The sequence below is a fragment of the Megascapheus bottae genome, chromosome X (assembly GCF_031878675.1).
Source record: "Megascapheus bottae isolate mThoBot1 chromosome X, mThoBot2.hap1, whole genome shotgun sequence".
Lineage (NCBI taxonomy): Eukaryota > Metazoa > Chordata > Mammalia > Rodentia > Geomyidae > Megascapheus > Megascapheus bottae.
This window is the reverse complement of record NC_143547.1, coordinates 84,047,840-84,074,188: the sequence shown is the minus strand read 5'-3', so window position 1 is coordinate 84,074,188 and position 26,349 is coordinate 84,047,840. Positions and strand designations below refer to the sequence as shown.

The 26,349-nt window shown below is 38.8% G+C and overlaps 1 protein-coding gene across 1 annotated transcript in view; it reads left to right on the top strand.

The window, feature by feature from the left end:
* Tenm1 (teneurin transmembrane protein 1) overlaps positions 1-26,349 on the top strand; it is a 336,137-nt gene that overhangs the window by 306,277 nt on the left and 3,511 nt on the right. The window contains exons 23-28 of the mRNA XM_090327164.1: positions 2,283-2,455; positions 3,375-3,610; positions 16,848-17,144; positions 22,302-22,689; positions 23,676-24,896; positions 25,453-25,595. Of these exons, the coding sequence (XP_090183290.1) occupies positions 2,283-2,455; positions 3,375-3,610; positions 16,848-17,144; positions 22,302-22,689; positions 23,676-24,896; positions 25,453-25,595 (2,458 nt within the window). The remainder of the gene's footprint in view (positions 1-2,282; positions 2,456-3,374; positions 3,611-16,847; positions 17,145-22,301; positions 22,690-23,675; positions 24,897-25,452; positions 25,596-26,349) is intronic.

Below are 26,349 nucleotides of genomic sequence, written 5' to 3'. Positions count from 1 at the left end.
AATAAGCTTTAAAATACATCACAGATAAAGAACACCTATAATGTTGCTTAAAAGGTGCTGCATTAACCGGGTAAGGAAAGCAGATATACCCAGATGGCTTTGCTAAGATTTATTGGCTACTTTGACCCTTGCACCTTTGAGCAAGGATGGCTCAATTGATATCTAATCTTGTCACCTTGCTCTCATCACTGGATGCAGCCACGCAAGTCCCCTTTGTATGAAATGTTGCTTTTAAACAAATGGAGGTTTGAAGGGATAGCCTGGGGGCTACAGACCCTTGTCTAGGTTTAATCCCCAGCACCACATATAAAATAAAAGAAGGAACTGTGCCAATGAGAAAGAAGAACACTGTCTCTAATATGGAAAGCCAACTGAAAACCTGCATTCCCAGTCTCTCAGAGTAGATTTCTTGGAGGAAATGCCAAAGAGTGGTATTGACCAAAAGGGTTTGAAATCAACAGAAGGAAAGTAATGAAGCAAAGTTGCTGGTGCCAATCATGGAACAGTCCAGAATCTAGGAATCTGGAATGCCAAACTCCCCTTGTGAGGAAGATTCACACCAGTTTCCTTCTCTATGCTGCTTGAAAACTCTCTATAGAGAAAATAAGACTGATACCTTGGGAGAAGAAAGGCAGGAATCCCTCCCCCCCACCCAAAGAAGGCTAGGCAGGTCAGGCTAGGGCTGTACTACAGGCTTAAGTCCTTCTTTCTTGCCAGAGGCCTGCTTCTTACAGTTGCAGAGCCCCAGAGCAGGCCATAGGCAAACAAGGTGGGCAGAGGAAAGATTTAGTCATTAACCCCAGGCACAACAGCACTCTTTGGCCTTTCTTTGATAGAGTCCTCAGCTGCATTCCTTAGCTGCACTGGTAGCAACACATTAACCATTTTGATGGATATCCATTTAAACAAAGGGGACACCCAATTAAATAACTACCTCAGTTGTATGTGTGATGGCAAATGAGCAATTTGCTTATTTTTATTTGCAGGCATGAGCATTTTAAGTGATCGTTTTCTCATCCACACACAGACACAGCATATACACACAGAACTAAATGAGGCAGCATTGTGTAGAGCCTCAAGTTCAGTGAAAGCCTATAAAACCTGGCCTATCCCACTAACCCCCTTTCCCCAGCCCACCGAAGGTTGGTATAGGTTGTACAATTTCAGCGAGTGCTCATAATGAGTTCTTTAAAGCCTAGTGGATTACGATGAGTCTCTAGGATATTTTTGCCTCCGTTGTTGAGAGAGGGTGTTTCAGAACAGGATTTTTACCATTGTGTCTGAGCTGTATCCTGTTCACTTTGGGTAAAAAGAATATAATTGTTGAACATTTTAAAGCAAATAAAAGTGCTTAAATATTTTGCAATTTGCAACTTGAAAAGAAAACCATAATGGGTTTCCAAGTGTATGTCTTTACTTTTAATGAAGTGTTTATTTTTCATGGTTCTATTGGCAATAAAAGAACAACTCCCCATCAAAAGCCTTCAGGGAAGCAGTTTCCATTTGGAGGACAGTGAGATTGCCAACAATTCCCTTTTTTTAAAATTTTTTTAAAGTAAACTCACTAGACTACGTTTCTAGATGTGGGTTATTGCCTGTTATCTCAGGTAATTTTTATTTTTTCTCTTTGACTCATATAGGAAAATTACAAAACATTATGTACTATATGTACTGGAAAAAGATAAAAAGAATTTAACTGACACCAAGATCAAGGGGTCCAGAATGTTTTAATGAACATGTTTCCATTATCCTCCAGTGCTTGTTCATTTTGTTGGAAAAGTGATTCATTCATTTCAAATTTGGCAGCCTAAACAGCAGCAAATTATAATTTTCCCATCACAATGCAAAGTCAGTTTATTGGCCTGCTCAGCACTTTGGAGTCTCCTTTTCCTTTGATGACAGCACCCTCTGCTGGTTGTTGTAACCCATCACATGTAAATGGGATCCACCCGAATTGCAAACAGAGGCCTCCCTGCAACATCATTGCACACAGCAGGACATGATTCATGAATCAGATTTCCACCCTACTGATTCCTTACTAGATATTTTTTTTCTATAAAACAGCACAGCTCAAGGAAATTAACAAGAAGTCAGAAGCTGCAAAAAAGATACCTTCATTTGATTAATCATCTCTCTGACCTTTTTCTTCTTATTGAACAAGGTTAATACTATTTGTTATCACTCAAAGTTAAACTCTACTAGCTGCCAAGTGATTTTTATGTTGCAAAGACCTATTATCACTGACAAGAAGCTTCAGAGTTTGGATTGGTTATATTCCTCAGGTTTGACCCCGAGGGACACCTGACCAATGCGACATTTCCTACTGGAGAGGTCAGCAGCTTCCATAGTGACTTGGAGAAGCTGACAAAAGTGGAACTTGATACTTCTAATCGTGAAAATGTCCTCATGTCAACCAATGTGACCGCAACTAGTACCATATACATCCTAAAACAAGGTAAAACTGTTAGGGACTTCACTTGTTTAGAACAGCACCTGTTTTCTAATCCATCTTTTAACCTGTGCCACCATTATCAAAGAGACTTCCCCCTTTGACTCTGGAGCTGGATTCTTCTTCCCATTTTCCAGCTGAAAGAAAAGCCCATTCTAATCTTTCATTAGTTCACATCTGCACTTGAGGTCACATCTCTGTAGGAATAATGAGACTAATATCCTGCCAAGTCTTCTCTTCTATCAAATCATTTCCCAATATCCAGCCATTTGTAAAGGTCTTTAAAGTCTAACTGGGCTCTCTGAAAGCAATAACATCCTTTTGTACTTAGCATTCTAGATCAGTGCTGACATGGCCCAATAAACAGGACATGCCAGACTTCATACCAAGGAAACATATAAGACAAATAAGAGGATTAAAAGCTCATTCTGTACAAAGTAAAAAAAAGGTTTTAAATGGGAAAAGAGAAGGCTGCGGGGCCAATAGCTATTTTTGTTAGACAGGATTTTGTGATCTACAGTCACTTGTGACAGACCGGGTCCTCAGCTAGGAAAGATGCTGGATTGAACTTCATTTTCTTCTCATATTAAACATATTAAACTAAGGTGGCCAGCCCAGCAACTCAGAGAGGTAGAATGGGAAGGAATGCTTTACAAAGAAAAAACAGAAAAACAGCCTGAAGTGGTAGGCAGTAGTCTTTTTTTATCGAGCAAACAAGATGCCCCAGCTGTGAAACTAACAAGACCCAAATGAATGCAGAGGCTATCTGCCTGTCAGTGTAGTAGCCTTGCCCAAAAGGCAGTTATGCCCCCAGTGTCTCACCTGCTTTTCCCTTCCCAGATTCACTTCCTGAAACTAAAGTTGTCTCCTCCCACCTTTCCTCCCCTTTCTGCTCTCTCTTTTTTCTTTGGTCTTTTGTATACAGAAAATACTCAAAGTACCTATCGGGTGAGTCCAGATGGTTCACTACGTGTCACCTTTGCCAGCGGGATGGAGATCAGCCTCAGCTCAGAGCCCCACATCCTGGCTGGGGCAGTGAACCCTACCCTGGGCAAATGCAACATCTCATTGCCCGGAGAGCACAATGCAAATCTTATTGAATGGCGGCAAAGAAAGGAACAAAACAAAGGCAACATTTCAGCGTTTGAAAGAAGACTGAGGGTAAGGCCTGAACTTAACCTACGTACAAAATTTCTGGGCTTCTTGGGAAACTGCAGAGCCTGACTGGTCTGAAAGTCCCATTTCTCCAAAAGCTTTTCTAGGTGACTGACTAGCTTATATGATTATACTAATTCAAGAGAGAATGCTAATGGCTGATAATGGTTCAGTATCCCTAAATGAGCATTCTAATAGGAGCTTTCTTTGTCATTACCCAGCTAAAGTGCTCTAACAGTAGCAATTTCAAGCACCAAGGAAGTCTAGATGGAGAAGTGTGTTTAGTCAGGAAGCCATCTAGTATCCACGCCAGCATGCCCTGTTCTTGCAGGTTAAACTAGGTTTCTATTTGGGATTAGTTCTTGGACATATTAGGTAAGCACATACAGGACAAGAGACAGAAGACATTATGGACAAAAGCAAGGTAGGACACAAGGATCACTGAATATGTGATCACATGGAAAGGAATGTATCTTTATGAGACAGGGAAGTGAAGAACTAGAACTAAGATTGACCTGGAGTATAGAACAATCAGTACCTGGAGGAAATGAAAAATTTGGAATTTTCCAATTTTTTACCAAGTACAGTTTACTACTGTTAGAGATCTCTGGCCAAACCATTTTTCTGCAGCACAAAAAGCCTATCCACCTGTCCCTTCTGGAAAAGTAACAAATGTTAATTTAATGTGACCAACCTTCTCAGTATAGTCATGTTTAGTATCAGCCCTAGAGCAACTGCCAGCCTGATGAAAGCCTCATTTAAGGCCAAACTAGCTCTGAGCATCTGTAGCATGCCTAGGATACTGACAATGCTTGTATTTTCTTCATGCATAGTAAAAACTTGGTAACCTTACAGGTGTGGAAATGAACCTTCTGGGTTGGGTATGGCAGTGCACATTTGTCATTGCAGCCACGCAGGAGACAAAGATTAGGCAAATGCTTCTACAGATAGAATCAGGCCAAAGAAAAACGTTCATGAGAGAACAAAGAATAAACAGTTTGGTGGTACATATTTATAATCCCAACCAAGTGGCAGGCAGTTGTAGGATAAATGCAGTCTAAGGGTAGCCCAAGCAAAAATGAAAACAAACAACAACAAAAAAAGTTCATCTGAAAAAGAAAAGCAAAAATGCACTAGATATCTGTGGCTCAGGCCTGTAATCCTATGTACTCAAGAAACTGAGATCTGAGGATTGAGATTCAAAGACAGCCCATGCAGGAAAGTCTGTGAAACTCTTATTTCCAATTAACCACCAAAACAGCCATATGTAGAGCTGTGGCTCAAGTAGTAGAGTGCTAGCAAGGACATCCTGAGTTCAAGCCCAAGGACCAGAACTAAAAAAATAAAGGCAAAAAAGAGAATTGCTCAAATGGTAGAATGCCTACATAGGAAGTCTCCAGGCTCTGAGTTCAAACCCTAATGCCAAAAAAGGAAAAGACAAGAAAAATGAAAATAAACCAATTAAAAATCCATCTCATTGCAGAAACAGGAAGTCTGATAGTTTGGTATGAACAAAGTAAATGATATACAATTGGGATTACTTTACAACCAGTTGTTGGTGACACATAGACAGAGTTCCCTGGGCATTCTTTAATAACTGCCACTGAAGCTATCAAGGTACACTTTGGATGTTTTAATTCTATTGATAAACCTCTCAAATGACATTTAACTATTGAGCCTCTGAACCAAAAAATAAAACCAATCCAAATAGTCAAACTTTTACAAATGTATATCCAAGTTTATATCCAAGTTCTTTGAGAAGTAGTAGTTCCCAGGTAGAATATTGGAAAGTTAGATGACTTGGCTTTCCTATTCAGCTTTTTTAAATTTTTTTTCCAGTCCTGGGCTTGAGCTCAGGGCCTGAGCACTGTCCTTGGATTTTCTCAAGGCTAGAGCTCTACCACTTGAGCCTCAGCACCACTTCCGGCTTTTTTCTATGTATGTGGTACCAAGGAATTGAACCCAGATCTTTGTGTATGCTAGGAAAGCACTACCACTAGGCCAAACTCCTTGCCCTCAACCTTTTATACGTGGCTTAGGAAGGGTTTTTTTGGGCCTGATGCCAATGAACTGTGCCTGTAATCCCAGCTACTCAGAAAGCTGAGGTCTGAGGATCATGATACAAAGGCAGTCCAGGTAGGAAAGTCCCACTGAGACACTTATCTGCAATTAAGCACCAAAACAAAAAGAGAGAGCTGAAACTAGTGCTGTGAATTACATGCTAGAGTGCTAGCCTTGAGAAATAAAAACACAAGGCAAGTACCCAGGCTCTGAGTTGAAGCTCCAGGGATGGTACAAAAGGCTGCTGTTGGTTTTTGACAGGTTTCCTGCATAGAATCAAAGATGGACCATAATCCCCCATCTCAGAGTCTTGCCTAGGATTCTACAAGTTCAAAACCTTCCTTGGTTTTATTACCTGGGTAGTGAAAAGATACTGCTAGAGAAAAGTGAGAAACATTTATAAATGGTTTTTCAACCTCATGGGTTCACCACATGAAAAAATATATTAAGTAAATGATCCATCCATAATTCTGTTACCATACAGCATCAAAGAAACATTAGGAACCAAATTATACACTGTGAAGTTGACCGATTTTCAACTATAGCCCATCCACATCACGGATTTTTCCAGTGTGTAGGATAATTCACCCTATGCTCTCTCCTACATAGCTAATGGAAAGAAATTATAAACTATAGTTTTTCAGGCTGGCTTTCTAAGTGTTTTTAATATTGAAAAGCTGATGGCCACAAAAACATCCAGGAGCACTTTAATGTTGAGGATTCAAGTGTTTAGTTAATTCTAATACAAAATTTACCTTCTCTTTATTCTGAGATAGAGATAGTCAGAGTGATAGATCAGATTATTAGTGCAACAAGTTCAATGCCTTCCCCTCTCTGTGATCTCTAGAGTCCTCCTTGCGCTTCTGGAATTGAAGGATAGACCCCTTTATTGGCCTAGAAACCTAACAATCTTGTACATGTAGTTAGTGACCTGGAGTCCAGAAAAGCCTCAATGCCAGGATTTTATTTGGTTGCCACAATAATCAGTTGTTGTTATTCCCAATTTACAGATCAGGACACCAAGGCCCAGAGAGGTTAAGTGATTTGCCCAGATTAAAACAGCCATTAAAAGATCAGAGCCAGATCTAAAATGCAGGTCTTTGCCTGGTACAGCACTCTTTCCCATACAGCACGCTGGGTTGCCTTGCTCCTTAAAATAATTAATCTATAAATCATTGCCCCATGCAGTAGAGCCACCTTGGCAGGATCCGACTCCTCATTTCAATGCTGACAAAAAGAGACAAATAATCGACTCTAATGGACTGGCAAGTGTGGTTGGTACAGGACAACTGGCTGGCCTCCAGGTGGGAAAAGCATGAAGGAGACAAAATGCAGAGCGGGACTGTTTAACTTGTTTATGCTTTTGTTAACCTTTTGAATTAGCATAAACTTCTAAATAATAAATCAACATACAAATAATAGATAAGTATAAAATATTAATATATAAATAACACAAAATAAATAAATATATGAATAGCAATATTTCTACAGAATAGCAATCAATATGTAAAATAAAGATATAAAGAGCATACAAAGGAAAAAAAGTAGCATAAACATTTGTTGTGGAGAGCTTTGCTGTGGTGCACTGTGTACTCTGAAAAATGTTTACCCTTTCCTTTATATTTCCATTTCCCCTTCTTCCTCCTCACATTCTCTAACCATACTTGTTACATTTCATTATGCTGTCTGTTTATCCATATGAATAGATCACAACATCCTCCTTTTGCATTAATGTCCAATTATCACCATCAGCAGCAGCAGCAGCAGCAGCAGCAGCAGGAGCATCATCATCATCGTCATCATCAGGTTTTAAGTCTAGGTTCTACAGATGTGCAAGATCATATGATATTTGGCCTTTTGGGTTTTGCTTACTTGAATCAATGTGATCATTTCCAATTCTATCCATTTTCCTACAGATGATACAATTTCATTTTTCTTTATGATTGAGTAATTTTGTGTGAAATATACATACATATTCTACATTTTTACCATATATTCATTGGCTGCTGCACAACTCAGCTGACTTCACAATTTAGCGACTGTGAAAAGAGCTGCAATAAATATGGATAGGTTTGCGGTTATTTTTCTTGTATATTGATTCATACTCCAACAGATATTTGCCCAAGAGTGGTATAGTGGGGCCAAATAACAAATAACTGGTAGATTGTTACCTGTACTTCCTACTCACAGAGATTTTTGTTTATACTGCTGCCTCCATTTAATAGTTCAGGCACAGAATGTAATGCCTAAGGAGATGAATATTGTCTCACAACATAGGTTTGAATCCAATATTGACAAAACAAGTTCTCCTTTTCCACAGACTTTATTTCATTTCTGGTAGCTTCTCAGGGGATAAACTGATGATAATTTTCTGTTTCCCTCAATCAAATATTCAGTGACCCATTTGTAAGCATATCAATAAAGAATAAGCTTTTCAAATACCCATGAATTCCTCCATGAATTAACTGAATTATTTATTTCCCCAGTTAAGCTACCACTGTGTAGGTACCAGTGCCTCATGTATGTAATCTTAGCTACTCAACATGCTGAGATCTGAGGTTATAATTCAAAGCCAGATCCGCAGACAAATCCATGAGACTCTTATCTCCAAATAACCAGTAAAATGCCAGAAGTGAAGGTATGGCTCAAATGGTAGAGCACCAGCCTTGAGTGAAAAAGCCTAGCAAGAACACAAGATTTTGCGTTCAAGCCCTAGGACTGGCATTTAAAAAAAATAGAAGGCAGAAAAGAAAAGCTGCCACTATAGCTGTGGAGACAGAATTGTAGAAAATTGGCAGAGAATTCCCATACTGTATGGTATAAAATGAGGCCTCTCTAAAAACCCACACAACATTGTGGTTGTCATTGTAACTGTATTTTAGCAGCAGGTCATAGTACATTAATTGTTCAGGCACAGAATGATAGGTTCATTTGAAGGCTTGTTTGATAAGGTAATGAATATTTTATGTTCTAAGAAACTACTTAACATACCTACCACCCACCCTCTAACTGGAAAAGAAAAAAAAAAGAAGAAAGGGTAGACCTATCTTTGAGATCAGCAAGAGATATTTTGTTCCAATAATCAGTGATTTGTTTTTGCATATCAGGATTCTCTTGGAGGTGAGGGAGGCAAACTGTTGAGAAACCTGAGCTTCTGCTCAGCCTGAGCAGCCAGGGAATTCGTTAGCTCTGGGCCATCGTTCACCAGCACCATTAAGTGAAATAAATCACATTAACATCCTGAAATTTCATTTATTTGAAAAATCCATTTCCCCCAACCTGAATTGTATTTGAATCATCTTCCTTGCAAAGTACTTTTGCACCCAATCCATATATCTTCTCATCGGCTGTATCAATGTCTTCCCATAAATACATTTCCCTGGACAATAGAGAAATTAGAGTGCTGATAATAATGGAGGTAATTGTAAAAGAATTGGACATTCAGTAAAAGCAAACTGGTTTAGGAACTACAACCAAATTGTACCTTGCTGTGTCTGCAGACGAGAATGTCATATGAAACGTATCACAGCATTGGATCCTAGAGCTCTTTATAAGGTCTTGTAGAATGAGCAGTAAGGTCACAGCTAAACCCCAGAACTGCAGCCTACTTTACTTTTTCTTTTTTAATGAAGCTTAAGCCAGGCATCAGTGTCTTACACCTGTAAACCTAGCTGCTCAGGAGGCTGAGATCTGAAGTTCCAAGTTCAAAGTCACTTTTATCTCCAATAACCCAAAATCCAGAAGTTTCATTGTGGCTGAAGTGGTAGAGCTCTGGCTTGAGTACGAAGAAGCTTAGGTACAGCACCCAGGATCTCAGTACAAGCCCCACACACAGCCGAAACAAAAGAGGCGGGGGCAGGAGTTTGGCCTAGTGGTAGAGTGCTTGCCTAGCATGCACAAAGACCCGGGTTCAATTCCTCGGTACCACATACATTGAAAAAAGCTGGAAGTGGTGCTGAGGCTCAAGTGGTAGAGTACTAAGCCTTGAGAAAGTCCAAGGACAGTGCTCAGGCCCTGAGCCCAAGCCCAGGACTGGCAAAGAGAGAGAGAGAGAGAGAGGGGGGGGGGGGAGGGAGGGAGGGAGGGAGGCAGAGAGAGAGAGAGAGAGAGAGAGAGAGAGAGAGAGAGAGAGAGAGAGAGAGAGAGAGAGAGAGAGAGAGAGATGCTTATCCCTTAAATCCAAACTCATAAAAACGATTGGGATGATTATGTATTTACAAGCAAGTAGACTAAAACATTTACAATTTAAATGATAATAGAATGGCACAGGATGGGATCTACTTGGTTTTTTTTTAAGTTTAATTGTGAAGGCAATACACAGAAAGGCTACAAATATATAAGTCAGGTAATGAGTATATTTCATTAGTACAGTCTTACCTGCTTACATTTTCTTCTCATTTTTTCCCTCCCAACCCCCAACCCTCCAAACTGTAATGGTCATTTCCAATGTCTAGTGAGTATCACTGCTAACTTAGTTCACTTCTTTTGCCAGTTCTAGGGCTAGAGCTCAGAGCCTGAGCACTGTCCTTGGGCTTTCTAAAGCTAGAGCTCTACCACTTGAGCCAAAACACCACTTCTGGCTTTGTTTTAAGGGTATGTGGTACCAAGGAATCAAATCTGAGGTTTTGTGCATGCTAGGCAAGCACTCTACCAGGAGGCCAAACTCTGGGCCCTAGTTTAATTTTTATCCCATCATTTCTGTGCTTCCTTTCCCCTCCCTACATACAAGACAAAGGGAACAGAAATCAAAAACAGTGACAAAGGGAGGTGAGGCAGAACAAAAAATGCAGAACCACAAACAGTACAACAGGGTGGATTTTAAGTGCAACACGGGAATATTCATATGTGACCCAAACAGTCCTAACAGACACACAGAGACCCAGGCAGACCCATGATTGAGAATTGGAGGGATCATCAAAAAGGTTCTGGCATCTCACTTGACTTCTGAAATTGCCTCTGCTGACAGGGCCATTCGCTACAGGGCAATTTCAGTTAGAATTCTCATTTCACACTATTTTAACTTTCTTTTCAAATTTGGTGGTCGCATTCACATTGTGAAAGTTTATACAAGAAGCTACTTTAGAGATAGATTAGTTTGTTCTAAAAGCACATCTGTATTTTTGTTTCAAGTAAAAGTGTCTCCCTGTAAGGGAGTCACATGAAGACAGGCAATTTCAGGAGTTAAGGCTACATGGAAATATTGGATTTAGAGGGGAAGGAATTATTGAGGCCATCAACTCATAGAAACCACTATTTTTACTAATCTTCACTCAACCCTACTAAGCTAACTAGAAAGTAAGTCCTATTTCACATACTACTTCACCTAGATGTAAGCAGACATTATTATAAACAATTTTCCCCCTTATTAGGTAGTTTCAGTGTTGCACTTTGTCACATGTTCACAATGTGTTCCAATCAGTCTTACACTCCCTTCCAATCTCCTTTTCTCCGTTATCTCCTTCCCCAAAGAATTTGACATAATTCTGAAATATGTTATACACAGGACCAGCACACACACACACACACACACTCACACACACACACACACACAAACACACACTAGATTTTAAGAAAGAACTAGTATATCAATAATATTGTACTCTTCTCATCTCTAAAGTAAGAAGCATAGGAAATGGGGTTGTGTGTGGCTCAAGTGGTAGAACACCAGCCCTTGTGCAAAAAACCCAAGCAAGAGTGCTATCCCTGAGTTCAAAACCCAGTACTGACACAAGATTAAATAAATAAAAATTTACAAATATAAAAGTAGCTACAATATAAACTGTATAGACTTTATGATCAGCAATAAATATAATAAAACCAACTGACATTTCTTGAGATCTCACTATATGTACCACTCATTTACTATTCATAACATCTTAGCAGATAGGTTCTTCAAATTCTCTTACAGATGAGAGAACTGAGGTAGAGTGTAACCACACTGCTAGTGATTAGTAATTACAAGATTTGAATCCAGGCAATTGGGCTCAATAAACCAGAACTGTCTCCTGAGATCCTTTCTGGCACTAAGATTTTCTTGCCTCACAGACAAAGGGGAAATATCATGAAAGTAACAATGAAGACAAAGGAATTTCAAATGAAATCTCAGGGGCCAATGTTAAGATTGAAGATACATGCTGTTCATTTTTAGGTAATGTTGAAATAAAAATGAACCTAAATAAGCTTTGGATTTGTAATCTAGAGATATTATTAAATCTATGGAATTAATATAGTAATGTTTTTAATCTAATCTTGGTTACTTTAAAATCAGGGAGAGTAGAGTATCTACTTTAAAAATCAGCTGTGACTTTTCTAACCCTTCTCATAACTTCATAAAAATTAAACATAGTACATCTTCCAAATTCTGATGTGGCTGTTTGGCTCATCTTATATTCACCTTCTGACTTCTTCAGCAGAAATTAAAGAGGTAATTCAGTTGTATTACGAGTGAAAATGCTAGACAGTGTCCTTGAAAATTCACTCCTCTCCTCTTACAGAGGAAAGAAAATCAACTGCCATGATTATAGTTCTGATTCCAGCTCCTCTGGTAGGTGAAGTCAGTTGAAGTGTATTCTCTGTGAATAGGCCAAATATAGCCAGCTATCTCTAATTGCTAATATAGCATTAGCCAATAAATTGAATGAATATCAGATAAGAAGGCCTGAGGGGTCTTTTCCTGGAGCTTGTAGAGCACAAACTCCTAAGAGCTTCCCTTTCTACTTAGCCTTCTCAAACAGCTCTAGTGAAATTACTCATGGCTCTCCAGGGCAATCTCTTAGCTTTTTTTCTTTGGCCTCAGTGCCAACAAAACTCAGGCCTTTCTCATTACTTCTCTTTCATGTAGCTGGGAAAATTACATAAGGAAAAGCACAATATAAGGTTCAGCATACATACATTCTTCTGTATTAAAAATGAACAAGTCGGGGCTGGGAGTTGGGCCTAGTGGTTAAAGTGCTTGCCTAGCATGCGTGAAGACCCGGGTTCGATTCCTTGGTACCACATACATAGAAAAAAAAGCCGGAATGGTGCTGAGGCTCAAGTGGTAGAGCTCTAGCCTTGAGAAAGTCCAAGGACATTGCTCAGGCCCTGAGCTCAAGCCCAGGACTGGCAAAAATAAATAAATAAATAAATAAATAAGAAAGAAAGAACAAGTCAGGGGCTGGAAGTTTGGCCTAGTGGTAGAGTGCTTGCCTAGCATGCACAAAGACCTGGGTTCGATTCCTCGGTACCACATACATTGAAAAAAGCTGGAAGTGGTGCTGAGGCTCAAGTGGTAGAGTACTAAGCCTTGAGAAAGTCCAAGGACAGTGCTCAGGCCCTGAGCCCAAGCCCAGGACTGGCAAAAAAAAATGAACAAGTCAGCTGGGAGTTTGGCCTGGTGGTAGAGTGATTGCCTAGCATGCACAAAGACCCGGGTTCGATTCCTCGGTACCACATACATAGAAAAAAAGCCGGAAATGGTGCTGAGGATCAAGAGGTAGAGCTCCAGCTTTGAGAAAGCCCAAGGACAGTGCTCAGGCCCTGAGCTCAAGCCTGGGACTGGCAAAAAAATGAACAAGTCTAGCTCTCTTACCACAACATACAAGTGACCAATTTCCCAATTCAAAGGCCTTACTCTATGTCAGTTATTGTAGAAAGAGACCCTTTTTCACTTTGAGCAATATTCAAATTTCAGTTCTTTTCCTATTCCCCTCTTTTCCAGAGGATTAATACAGGGGGTTTAGAACAAGAATAGAAGTACTGTCTGTCAATAATTAAGACTAGGGCTATTGTCCTTCAGAAAGGCAAGTACAGACATAAAGATAGAGCTTTTTCAACCTTGCTGCTGACCCTAGCCATCCAAGCATGGCATTCAATCTAGTCTGGCATCAGCTGTAGAAGATGGTTGAAGATAACGCCTCTACACTGAGATTGGGCAGGCTTCCTGGGAAAAATATTCAGCTTTCCAGGCTTCCTACACATGGTTTCCATGGGCAAATGAGTTAGGAAGAAAGCTACAGCATCTTTCATTCCTTCATCCTCTCTCAACCTTTGATGAATTTGCGCAAAACTTCTCAATCTGATTTTAAACTAGTGTGTCAGCAGTACCAGAGAATCAACATGCATTATCCTGAACCAGAGAACACACTTGCACACATCCTAACAAAAAATCTTTTTCTCTGCTTTTTCTTTGTGGATTTTCAACAGTGATCACTGCGTATCTACCTGGAATGACTTTATTAAGAAATGTGTTCTTGAGTAGTAAACTTAATCTGTCAGACAAATAAGACCACAAATTTCGTTGAACTGGAAATCACTTGCTATTTTGGCATTTTAACTATCATTATAATATAAATTGTAAGCATTACAACTATCTCTGGGAGTACATGGATATTTTACACCTATTGTAAATGAACAGTATTACAGTTGGAGATATGCAACTATAAAACCACAGGAAGGGTAGTTGAAGAAAAAAAATACCTGGTTTTCTATATGCCTCCAAGCCTTGAGTATCAAAAGACAGGAAATACATCCTTTGCTATCACATTTTAGGTGATCGCAGCAGGTTACTGTATATTTATTCAATACACCACTGCACACATTTGCTACAGATGGCTTAAAAAGTCTTGATTTTTCCATCTATGGCCCTATGTTCTGAATTAAATCCACCTCTGAAACTAACAGCATTTTCTCCAAAGAATTTGAGTATCTAATGACTAGTCTCCTGGATAGAATTCACAGCATGGAACATTGGATAAGTTATGTGTGTGTGCGTGTGTGTGTGTGTGTAGCAGAAGTTCCAAATTAAGGGCAAATGTCATTAGTCCTAGTTGACTGAGGAGGACTCTGAAATCAAAAGAGGCTTAGAAAGCCAAGAGAGGAGGAACAGTGAACAAATGTAGTGATGGTATTCAAGGTATCCTGTGTAAAAAATGAACCATGCAAATTTTGGGCATGATGGGAGGGGTAAATGGGGGTAAGCAAAGGAAAAGTGACACTGTTCAAGAATTGTACTCATTATTTGACTTAAGGAATTGTAACCCTTTGGAGAATTCTTCAATAGTAATATTAAAAATAATTAATTAAAACCATTGACATTTTTCTATACACATATGGACAGATACTATAGCATGCAATTCATAAAAGACATTCTTGTAGCCACCTGACATTAAAAAGGGTTCAAGCATATTAAAAATCAAATAAATGAAAATGTAAATCACAGTAACATGTATTTTCCCTACTCTCAAATCAAGAAACATTTACTAACAATGGAAATAAAGATGAAATGAAATGGGATTTTCCACTCCTAATTAATGGAAATATAAATTTGGATAGTCTTAGTGCACAATAAAATATTCTCTCAAATTACATCAGGAGTCTTTTAACATGTTCTTCTCATAGATTCAGTGTTTTTTCACCCACACAATTCTGTATTGAGGAAATATTTATTTATAAATATGTTCAACAAAATAGGAGATGTGAAAGAAAAATTGAAAACATGGGCTTTCCATGGGCAAATGGATAAATTAATATCTTATAGTCATGTCTAATAACATGACTATTGACTACAATCAGGACTTTGAACTTTGATTCCTGACAACCCCTAGAAGTTTTCTGTTTGAGTTTCAGCATAGTACAGAGGTTGCCTGGGATTGCACCTGAAGTGTTTATCTAAGTGCATTGTGTGCATTTTTCTGAGGACAGACTATATAGTTTCCAGGTCTTTAAAGGGATCTTGACCAGTAAAGTTAACAATTAACATAAATAATGAGTGAATTGATTTCTCCCGGCCTAATTAACTAGACATTTAATATTCTGTTTGGGATCATATCAACAGTTCTTATAGAACTATATCTAACATACTAAACTGAAATCACATTGGAATTATTATTATTTTTTGTCAGTCCTGGGACTTGAACTTAGGGTCTGAGCACTGTCTTTGGGCTTTCTCAAGGCTAGAGCTCTACTACTTGAGCCACAGCATAATTTCCAGCTTTTCTGTGTATGTGGTGGTACCAAGGAGTCGAACCCAGTTGTTCATGCATGCTAGCAAGCACTCTACCACTAGGCCAAACTCCCAGGCCTGCTTTTTTCCCCCTTTTTGCTTAATTTTATTTACCTTTTAATCTTTCAGCTATTTGCCTTTCTCATGTGGACTTAGCTGAATTGCATCAGAACTAAGCACAGATGTGTATGACAAGTTTAAGACAACTGTTGTCTTTCACAGAATCCAATTCAAAGTTCCTTGACCTCTGAGTGGGTCAACTGCAAATGACCCAGAGGGATACTACTGTGTAGTATAGGTGAAGCCTAACCAGAACCAAGCTAAACTATTTTTTCTAAACTTAGAGTCCAAATGTAACTGCATGCTTAAAGGAGTTAGTGGTGCCACCTTTACATAGGCTGAAAGACCAATCAATACCTACTATGTTTACTTGTTGCTTTCTATGGAAATACTGTTGACAGGCATTCCATCCATAGAAAATTCACTTTCCTCTTTGATGAGAGCGAAGTGCAAGTCAAGCTGAACCATGGAGTCAAAGTCGAAAAATCTCTGTATAAATTAGAGCAGGCTCACTGAGTTCCCTTTTTTCTGGTATCTAATTTTGTTACTATATCCACCATTCTATGTTCCATTCACTTGATTGTTAAAAAGTGAGAAGTAAATTAGAAAGCTCCACCCTTTAGAAGGTATCTGACTCACATAAAATAAGATCATAGAATTACTGGAAATCTGAGTCTTTTTTCACCAGTCCTGGCTTGAATTCAGGACCTGAGCACTGTCCTTGCACTTTCTCAAGGCTAGCACTCTACCACTTGAACCACAGCACCACTACCAGCTTGTTCTATGTATATGGTACCAAGGAATTGAACCTGGGTCTTCATGCATGATAGGTAAGCACTCTACCACTAGGCCAAACTCCAAGTCCCCATTTGAATCTTTAAAGAAAAAATAATTGACAACCACATGTTGAAGGTAGTGAAGATGTCAGGTAATGTCTCGGGAATTAAGTCATACCCTTGGCTCTCTAGGAGTGTACACTATTTTGAGGAAATAAAAATGGAGGTACTTGACACTATTAGGATTCTGAGATAACAAAGACTTCATCCCTGGCAAATCAGATAGAAAGCTTCATGATAGTAGATGTCCTAAATCAGACATCAAATCAATACTTAACATGTATTTTATACCTCTTTTTCGTAGGCCCATAACAGAAATCTACTCTCTATAGACTTTGATCATATAACACGCACAGGAAAGATCTATGATGACCATCGAAAATTCACCCTTCGAATTCTGTATGATCAAACAGGGCGACCTATTTTATGGTCTCCTGTCAGCAGATATAATGAAGTGAACATCACATACTCACCTGCAGGACTGGTTACATTTATTCAAAGAGGAACATGGAATGAAAAAATGGAATATGACCAAAGCGGAAAAATCATTTCAAGAACTTGGGCTGATGGGAAAATTTGGAGCTATACCTACTTAGAAAAGGTAAGTCCATGAGAGGGAAGAGGTGAGAATACTACAAGTGTACCCTTTGGTGAGGACTGTAAAAAGAAAGGCTTATTCTTGCATTTTCTGTACAAGTAAGAATAAATATGGTGAGCCTCCAAGGAAAAACTTTGCAGCTGTAATTTTCCCAATCCCACTGTCTGCCAAGTACTCTTTTAAATATGGAAGTGTGGATAATAGCTTAGCTTTCTTCTCATTTGAATGTATTTGTTCATGCTCTTGAAAAAAAAAGGATCTTTATTATGAAAGCTCATACAGAGGAGAAATAGCTAGAAAATCATAAAATTATGCATTAATATAGCTCAGATCTGGGAAAGGACCTCTCATCCAAAGGATAAGCCATTCTAATTTTGTTAGCATTGTCACTGAAAGTTTACTTGTACACATTGGAGAATTAATTTTCAAAAGTAAGCAGGTTTAGGGAACGATGGCAGGGAGGCCTCATTGGAAATACACTTTGGTATGTAATGAGTCTCCAGTATCATCCATAATAGGAGCTTGTGGCCTCTCCGTGGTTTTAAAAAAAAAGGACATTAATGTCACCGTAAGGAACATTTATTTGTCAAGTCTCAGCCTCCACACTGCAAAATGGTGTCTGGTCAGATCAGTACCAGATGACAATATGGGTAATCTACGTCTGCCCTGCCATCTCTATCTCCTCTCCTAAGACAGTGCCTTATGCTTCCAAGGTTGATCCATTCAAATAAACTTTTATCCATTCAATTGAATTTTTTGGTCCTAAATTCATTCCTGAGAAATTTATACAAAAAAAATTCCCTTAGAGGATTCAATAGAATTTATAGAATTTTGCTGGGTGTGGTGGCTCACATCTGTAATCCTAGCTACTCAGGAGGCTGAGATATGAGGGTCACGGTTCAAAGCCAGTCTGGGCACTAAAGTCTGTGGTCTCTTATCTCCAATTAACCACCAGAAAACCAGAAGTGGCGTTGTGGCTCAAGGGGTAGGGTGGTAGCCTTGAGCTGAAGAGCTCAGGAATAGCACCCAGGCCCAGAGTTCAAGCCCCAAGACCGACAAAAAAAAAGAAAGGAAGGAAGGAAGGAAGGAAGGAAGGAAGGAAGGAAGGAAGGAAGGAAGGAAGGAAGGAAGGAAAGAAGGAAGAAAGGAAGGAAGGAAGGAAGGAAGGAAGGAAGGAAGGAAGGAAGGAAGAAAGGAAAAGTCATAGCTTACAATATAAAATGTCACAGTTTGGTTCATTAGTTTTCCAGAAATGAGTATGACACTAATGAGAAGATAGTGTTTCTCTTTCCTGATTGAGCTGTTTATTTCATGAAACTAATTTGATGAAAATGAACATCTGAAACAAATATTCCATGAATTCTTTTTGCTATGGAAACAATGGGTGATTTCTTTTTAAACATACACATACCAAATACATACATATACACATACACATACATATTCACATGCGCATAGGCGTATATGCATACAGAATGGAGTCGTTGTGCACATCTATGATCCTAGTAGTGAGGATGTGGAAGGATGAGTATCTAGGGTCTGAGGCTACCTTGAACAACATAGGAATACCCAGTCTAAAAAAAAATGAAAATTGGAGGGAAACTAGGAGACTGCAAGGGAAGGGGTGACATTGTTCAAAGAGAAATATACTCTTTATCTGACTTATGTAGCCCATATATCACCTTTACAATAACAATAAAAAGGGGATAAAAGGGGATGGGAGTTTGGCCTAGTGGTAGAGTGCTTGCCTAGTATGCACGAAGACCCAGGATTTGATTCCTCGGTACCATATACATAGAAAAATCCAGAAATGGTGCAGAGGCTCAAGTGGTAGAGCTTTAGCCTTGAGAAAAAGAACCCAAGGACAGCACTCAGGCCCTGAATTCAAGCCAGGACTTGCAAAAAAAAAAAGGGCGGGGTAAAAGAAAAATCAGGCTGGGCGTGGTGGCTCTCGCCTGTAATCCTGAGCTGAAGAGCTCAGGTAGAGTGCCCAGGCAGAGTGACCCACCAAAAAGAAAAAGAAAAGAAAAATCAGAACAAAAAGTTTTGTGAAACTGATGTCTACAAGGACAGAAGACCTTATTGCATTACTGATGTAGAACAATACCTCAAGAAAAACCCCAGTGATTTCCAAAAACTAGTTTAGTGATCACTGGAACAGGCCAAATCATTTAGCCTTTTAGTTGACTTTTGTTCTTTATTTCATGTTTAATTTGTTCTCTAATTATAAAGGTAGTTCCTTATTTTAGCAATCCTATTATGCAAAAGTCAGAATCTACAAAATATATAATTATAGAATAGTTCCTTACATTCTAAAACCAATTTATCATGAAATTGATTTTAATAATATTATTATCACCCATGATAATAACTAATTCACTGAATACAGATGGTGATTTAATTAAATATGTTAATATAAAGCAGTAAGGTAGAGAAACAAAGTGCTTAGCTGGCACTTACTGCCACTTGAAAATACACAAAATGGACAAGAATCAAAGGAAATGAGGAAAGAACTATAAAAAGAAATCTCATGTAATTTTTTCAGTGACTTTATAGAGTTTGGGACACCTTGTGTTGTTTTCCATCTTTTGTTTAGTAACATGGACTTTGCTGGCTCATTCTTTCACTAGGACAAGTGCAGAGCAGAGACATAGAGGCTGGTCCTTGTACTGTGTTTTAAAGTAAGAATTTAGAAACTTAAAAGTGTATTTTCTTTTCACACCAAAATACATCTAACATTACCGCTTTGAAGTTCCTCAAATTCCCGTGAAGTGTAATATATATATATATATATATATCATGTTAGTGGGCAATAATGGTTTGTAGCCATTAGGAGAAAAATAATTATTTGGGTAATGGTTCTGGTTGCTTAAATGATCTCTTCTCTATTAAAAAATCAATTATTGTTTCTTAAATTCACTCTGTGTGGCCATTAATTCTCTGCCCTAATTTATGACAATTCTCTGAGTTAATTATATTTTGAAGCTAAAAATTTATATTGTGGTAAATGAAAATCTTTCAGTTTCCTAAAATCATTCTTATGAACCTCATTTATAAATACATTTAAGTGTATTTTATAATCATTTAATAAGATGCTTTGGTCTTACACATTTGCATGAAATTACCTATTTGGGACTGAAAGTATCTAAGGATGCCTACTGAGTAGTCTTGGCTTACATGTGGGCTCATGCTGCCATCTGGTGGTTATTCAAATGCTTTACATTTTCAAGTTTCTAGTCTAGAAATGAACAATAGAAATTTTTTGTTCAACTAAATGTAAGGTCATGATTGTTCTTTATTCTTTGCCAAGATCACATCTATGATCAATTCAATAGTAGGATCAATGAAAATAATAAAATCTTCACATTCTATTATTTGGACTAATAAGAAACGGCTTTATAATCCTGCATTAACACTGTGGTCATTGGATTGTTGCATAAGCATTGCTATTGAACAAACTAATAACAATGACCTCCCAGAATAAAAAGGCAGCCAAATAGAGACAAACTGTATTCCAGCAACACAATGCCTACATCCATGATATTTTTTTCATCACATTATCCACATTCTCTTGCTATTGGCAGAGAGCTTTAAAGGAGAAAGCTTTAAAATATACCCAGGATCTTCTAAGACAACTTAGCATTGGGGCACCGTCTAGGAGCAGGGTTCAGTTAGTAGTTAGTGCAGGCTAGATAATGAGAACAGTAGAAAGAATACATTAAAATGCATTATAAATTGTTGGTAGAGCTGGTACAGCATCTAGAACAGGCATGGCTGAAGCAGGGTGGAACCAGGGAACTACAATGATTTATTGTGGGGGGAGGGGATATGGTAATTGTCCTTGACTCAAGTCACAAATGACAGATGTCACTTTTTCATGGCAAATTGACCGGAGAAAATGAAAAAGATCTGTCTTTCAGCCCAGAGGTCATGCAGAATTATTTTATTGTCATTCTGCCACATCTTTTCCCATACTACCCTCCGCCACTTCCTACCAGTCATAGGAAAATTCCCTGCTGATGACTTCTGCCTTGATCAAGAAAATCAGTTTCCCCTTCCATGTACAAAGGTTCAAATGCGATTTCCAAAGACAAATGTGGGGTGTGTGTGTGTGTGTGTGTGTGTGTGTGTGTGTGTGTGTGTGTGAATACCATAGAGCTTTAACTGAGGGCCTGAGACTGCTCCTGATCTAGTGCTCTGGTGCTCCAGCCACAGCTCCACTTCTAGCTTTTTGGTGGCTAATTGGAGATAAGAATCTCAGGTTCAAGCCCCATGACCTACCTTCCCCCCCCCCCAAAAAAAAAGTCTCATGGACTTTCCTGTCCAGGTTGGTTTCAAACCACCAATCTCAGATCTCAGACTCCTGAGATCTCAGAATTCTGATTAGCTAGGATTACAGATGTGAGACTGGTGATCTTCAGGAAGGTTTTCAAAGGGTCACAAAAATGGCACTGCAGACTGTAGCAAGCTGCAAGTTATTCCCAGATGAAAAATTGACAGGATTATGCACTCACCGTCCTGCTGATGAAAATGAAAGAAAACTGGCAAAGTGAAATTGGGATGATTATTGTTTGAATTATTCCTGGTCAGAAAAGTTCATAAGCTTCCTTCTCCACTGAGGCATAAACTTATTTTCTCAAGATATGTTGGAGGTTGAGGCTGGGGAAATTATGATTCCAGGGTAGCCAAAGCTGAAAAATCCATAAGATTTCATCTCCACAGAGAGTGGTATACGTCTGTCATCCCAGAAAAGACAAGGATCTGAAAATAGGAAAATGCAGCTTAGGAACATGCTTAGGTGGGAAATGAGCTTGTATCTCAAATACAACCAATGAAAACCAGAGCTGGTGGCTTATCTCAACTGGTAGAACACCAGCTTAGCAAGCATAAGGCTCTGAATTCAAATCCCTGTACCACTAAACAAAAGCATATTTATTATTGTGGTATAATTTGTTTAGTTGTCTTTCTCCTCTGTTAAACTGTAAGTTCCATGAGCACAGACACAGTTTCTGTGTACTACTGTACCCTCTAGGGTGGGCCACAGTTTGGGCCCAGCAAAAGCACTCAATAAACTTATGTTGAGTAGATGAATGTATATTTCCTTGAATCTGCTCAAGTGCAGAATATGTGGTATGAATTGTTTTCTTTCTCTCGTTTCAGTCCGTTATGCTTCTTTTGCATAGCCAGCGGCGTTACATCTTTGAGTATGATCAATCAGACTGCTTGCTTTCCGTCACCATGCCTAGCATGGTACGCCACAGCTTACAAACCATGCTTTCAGTGGGCTACTATCGGAATATCTATACTCCACCCGACAGTAGCACTTCTTTCATTCAAGACTACAGTCGAGATGGACGACTGCTACAGACTCTCCACCTGGGGACAGGGCGCAGAGTTTTGTATAAATACACAAAGCAAGCAAGGCTTTCAGAGATTCTCTATGATACCACTCAGGTCACATTAACCTATGAAGAGTCTTCGGGCATGATTAAGACAATCCATCTGATGCACGATGGATTCATCTGCACAATCAGATACAGACAAACAGGTTTGTAATGAAATTGCATAGATCTGTTTATCGATATCATATTCAAAATTTTTGCATTTGGGACAAAACATGCTAACCTATTCCACCTATGTTTCATATAACAGATTTGGCTTTATTTGTCAAATTTGCTTTCATTGAGAATTTGAAACATGTTATTATCATCCAGCTGAAAGCTGATTCCTTTGAAATGTTTGCCTTTCTCTCAATTCTCAAGAAGGTTGCAATCTAATACCTTCTTGGACTGTTCTTATTCATTTCCTCGAAGATGCAGGTGTAAGATATCAATCTCTAAAACTAGCTCAAGCCCTATGTAACCTCGGTATGATTGAGATGATGACAACCCTCAGGACGTTCGAGTCTATTTCATTTTGGCAGTTTATAACATGCCCAAATTGAGTTACTTTAATGCTGGATGTTGTGAAAACATAACCCTGTGAGGTGTTAGCAAAGGTTAAATGATATGAATGTATTTTGGTCCATGATTCTACCAAGCAAGCCTGTTCATAATATCAATGTCATCATCTCATACTACTTGCTGGGCTATTACTTCTGTAGTTTATGTAATGAGATCATTCTAGAGCTATTCTATATTTGGTGATGACCACTATAAGAACATGTATTTTAAAGATGATATGCTCTGATTTCAGACATCAGATACCAATCTATAATATCTTATTGTGACTGTTAAAAGTGTCAATAATAGGGCCGGGAGTTTGGCCTAATGGTAGAGTGCTTGCCTAGCATGCACCAAGACCCGGGTTTGATACTACATATATAAGTGGAAAAAAAGCTGGCAGTGGTTCTGTGGCTCAAGTGGTAGAGCTCTGGCCTTGAGAAAGACCAAGGACAGTGCTCAGGCCCTGAGATCAAGCCAGGACTGGCAAAAAAGTGTGACTAATACACAAAAATTAAAGTTTTCTGATTAGTCCACATGTATCACCTGGCCTTTTTTTTCCCCTCATGATTTTTATTTTGATTTTCTGCAGGACCTCTTATTGGACGCCAGATTTTCAGATTCAGTGAAGAAGGTCTTGTAAATGCACGGTTTGACTACAGCTACAACAACTTCCGTGTCACCAGCATGCAAGCTGTGATCAATGAAACCCCTTTGCCCATAGATCTGTACCGATATGTTGACGTCTCTGGTAGAACAGAGCAGTTTGGGAAATTTAGCGTAATTAATTATGATCTAAATCAGGTCATAACTACCACAGTGATGAAGCACACAAAGATCTTCAGTGCCAATGGACAAGTCATTGAAGTCCAATATGAAATCCTAAAGGCAATTGCCTACTGGATGACTATTCAATATGATAATATGGGCCGTATGGTAATATGTGATATAAGGGTAGGAGTAGATGCCAATATAACAAGATATTTCTATGAATATGATGCTGATGGACAACTTCAAACTGTCTCTGTAAATGACAAAACTCAGTGGCGTTATAGTTATGATCTCAATGGCAATATCAACCTCTTGAGCCATGGGAATAGTGCTCGTCTAACTCCTCTCCGATATGACCTCCGAGACCGCATCACCAGACTAGGCGAAATTCAGTATAAAATGGATGAAGATGGCTTTCTGAGACAACGGGGAAATGACATATTTGAATATAATTCTAATGGTCTGCTGCAGAAAGCCTATAATAAGGTTTCTGGCTGGACTGTGCAGTATTATTATGATGGGCTTGGGCGACGTGTTGCCAGTAAGTCCAGCCTTGGCCAGCATCTCCAATTCTTTTATGCAGACCTTGCCAACCCTATAAGAGTTACTCATCTATATAACCATACAAGCTCTGAGATTACATCTCTGTATTATGATCTCCAAGGGCACCTTATTGCCATGGAATTAAGCAGTGGTGAAGAATATTATGTAGCCTGTGATAATACAGGTACCCCACTAGCTGTCTTCAGCAGTCGAGGTCAGGTCATAAAGGAGATTTTGTATACACCCTATGGCGATATCTATCATGATACTTATCCTGACTTTCAGGTCATCATTGGTTTTCATGGAGGACTCTATGATTTCCTTACTAAATTAGTACACTTGGGGCAAAGGGATTATGATGTTGTCGCTGGTAGATGGACGACGCCCAATCATCACATATGGAAACAGTTGAACTTCCTTCCTAAACCATTCAATCTCTACTCCTTTGAGAATAACTACCCTGTGGGAAAAATTCAAGATGTGGCAAAGTATACCACAGGTATTTATACACCATCAAATGAAACTAAACATCAGCTTACACCGTGCTGTTTATTTTATCACATTATCTTGATGCCTTTGTAAATATGTTTCCTCTTCCTGCCAGTTGGCCCACAATCTTGCCTGCATTCACTGTCTTCCTTTGTTTTTAGAACAGAGAGTACAGTGAAATGTGATGCTTTTGCACTCCAGTACATTTTTTCTTCCTTTTTATCTGTGTCTGTTTGTGGATTTCATTCATATCCACTTCTGGATCTCATTTGCAGAAAGGAAAAATCCAGAATTAGGTTACATGAAAATAAGCAAGCATTACAATTCATGTGACATGAGAACCACTACCTCATTGGCAGTTTCAGTGAGGTACATTGATCATGTATCTGTCATTATCCATGAGTCCAAAGTTTCCCTGCAGTCTGAAGAGCACATGTTTTACAGTGACTAATATTGAGGTAGGGATATCTCTGCCTTCCCATTGTCTGCACATGCTAAAGGCAAGAGAGCATCTTTCTAGTTTGTATTGGATATGTTTTCATTTTTTTTAAATGTGTGTCTTACAGACATTGGAAGTTGGTTGGAGTTGTTTGGTTTCCAGTTGCACAATGTGCTACCTGGATTTCCCAAACCAGAATTAGAAAACATGGAATTAACTTATGAGCTTCTCCAGCTTCAGACAAAAACTCAAGAATGGGATCCTGGAAAGGTTAGTTGAAATGTTTTAATATCCTACTGAGCTGAAAAAGAAAAAAAAGCATCTAAATTATGAACTGTTATTTACATGTGTTGTGTATTGATTTATTGAGACTTTGGGATATGCTTTCAAATATGCATCATTTGTGAAGAAACCTCCTTGGAGAATTGCTATATTAATAAAGGGAAAAACCACCAGGTTACTTGATGACTGCTATATGGTAAACAAGAGAAAATTCAACTTTTTAAAATGTGGAAATAGGCATATTACCAAGAGTAATAGTGGATTCTATAGAGAAAAAAACTCTTACTAAGAGACTTGAAAATATCAGACTTTTGATAGTCAAGTAGTATGGGGGAATGGTTCCTTAAGAGCAAAGAATTACTCTTATAATGATAAAGTAGGAAAACACAGTAAACTATGATAACAAATAAAAGTCTTTGGGGAGGGGCCGGGAGTTTGGCCTAGTGGTAGAGTGCTTGCCTAGCATGCACGAAGACCCTGGTTCAATTCCTTGGTGCCACATACATAGAAAAAAGTCAGAAGTGGTACTGAGGCTCAAGTGGTAGAGCTCTAGCCTTGAGAAAGTCCAAGGACAATGCTCAGGCCCTGAGCTCAAGCCCAAGACGGGCAAATAAATAAATAAATAAATGAAAATCTCTGAGGAAAAAGAAGAATACGAAAGCATTCAAGATAGGTGTTTTCATCAGGAGTGTAAGGTACACTAGAAATAAGACAAACTAAATATGTTGACAAAAAGTGGTTT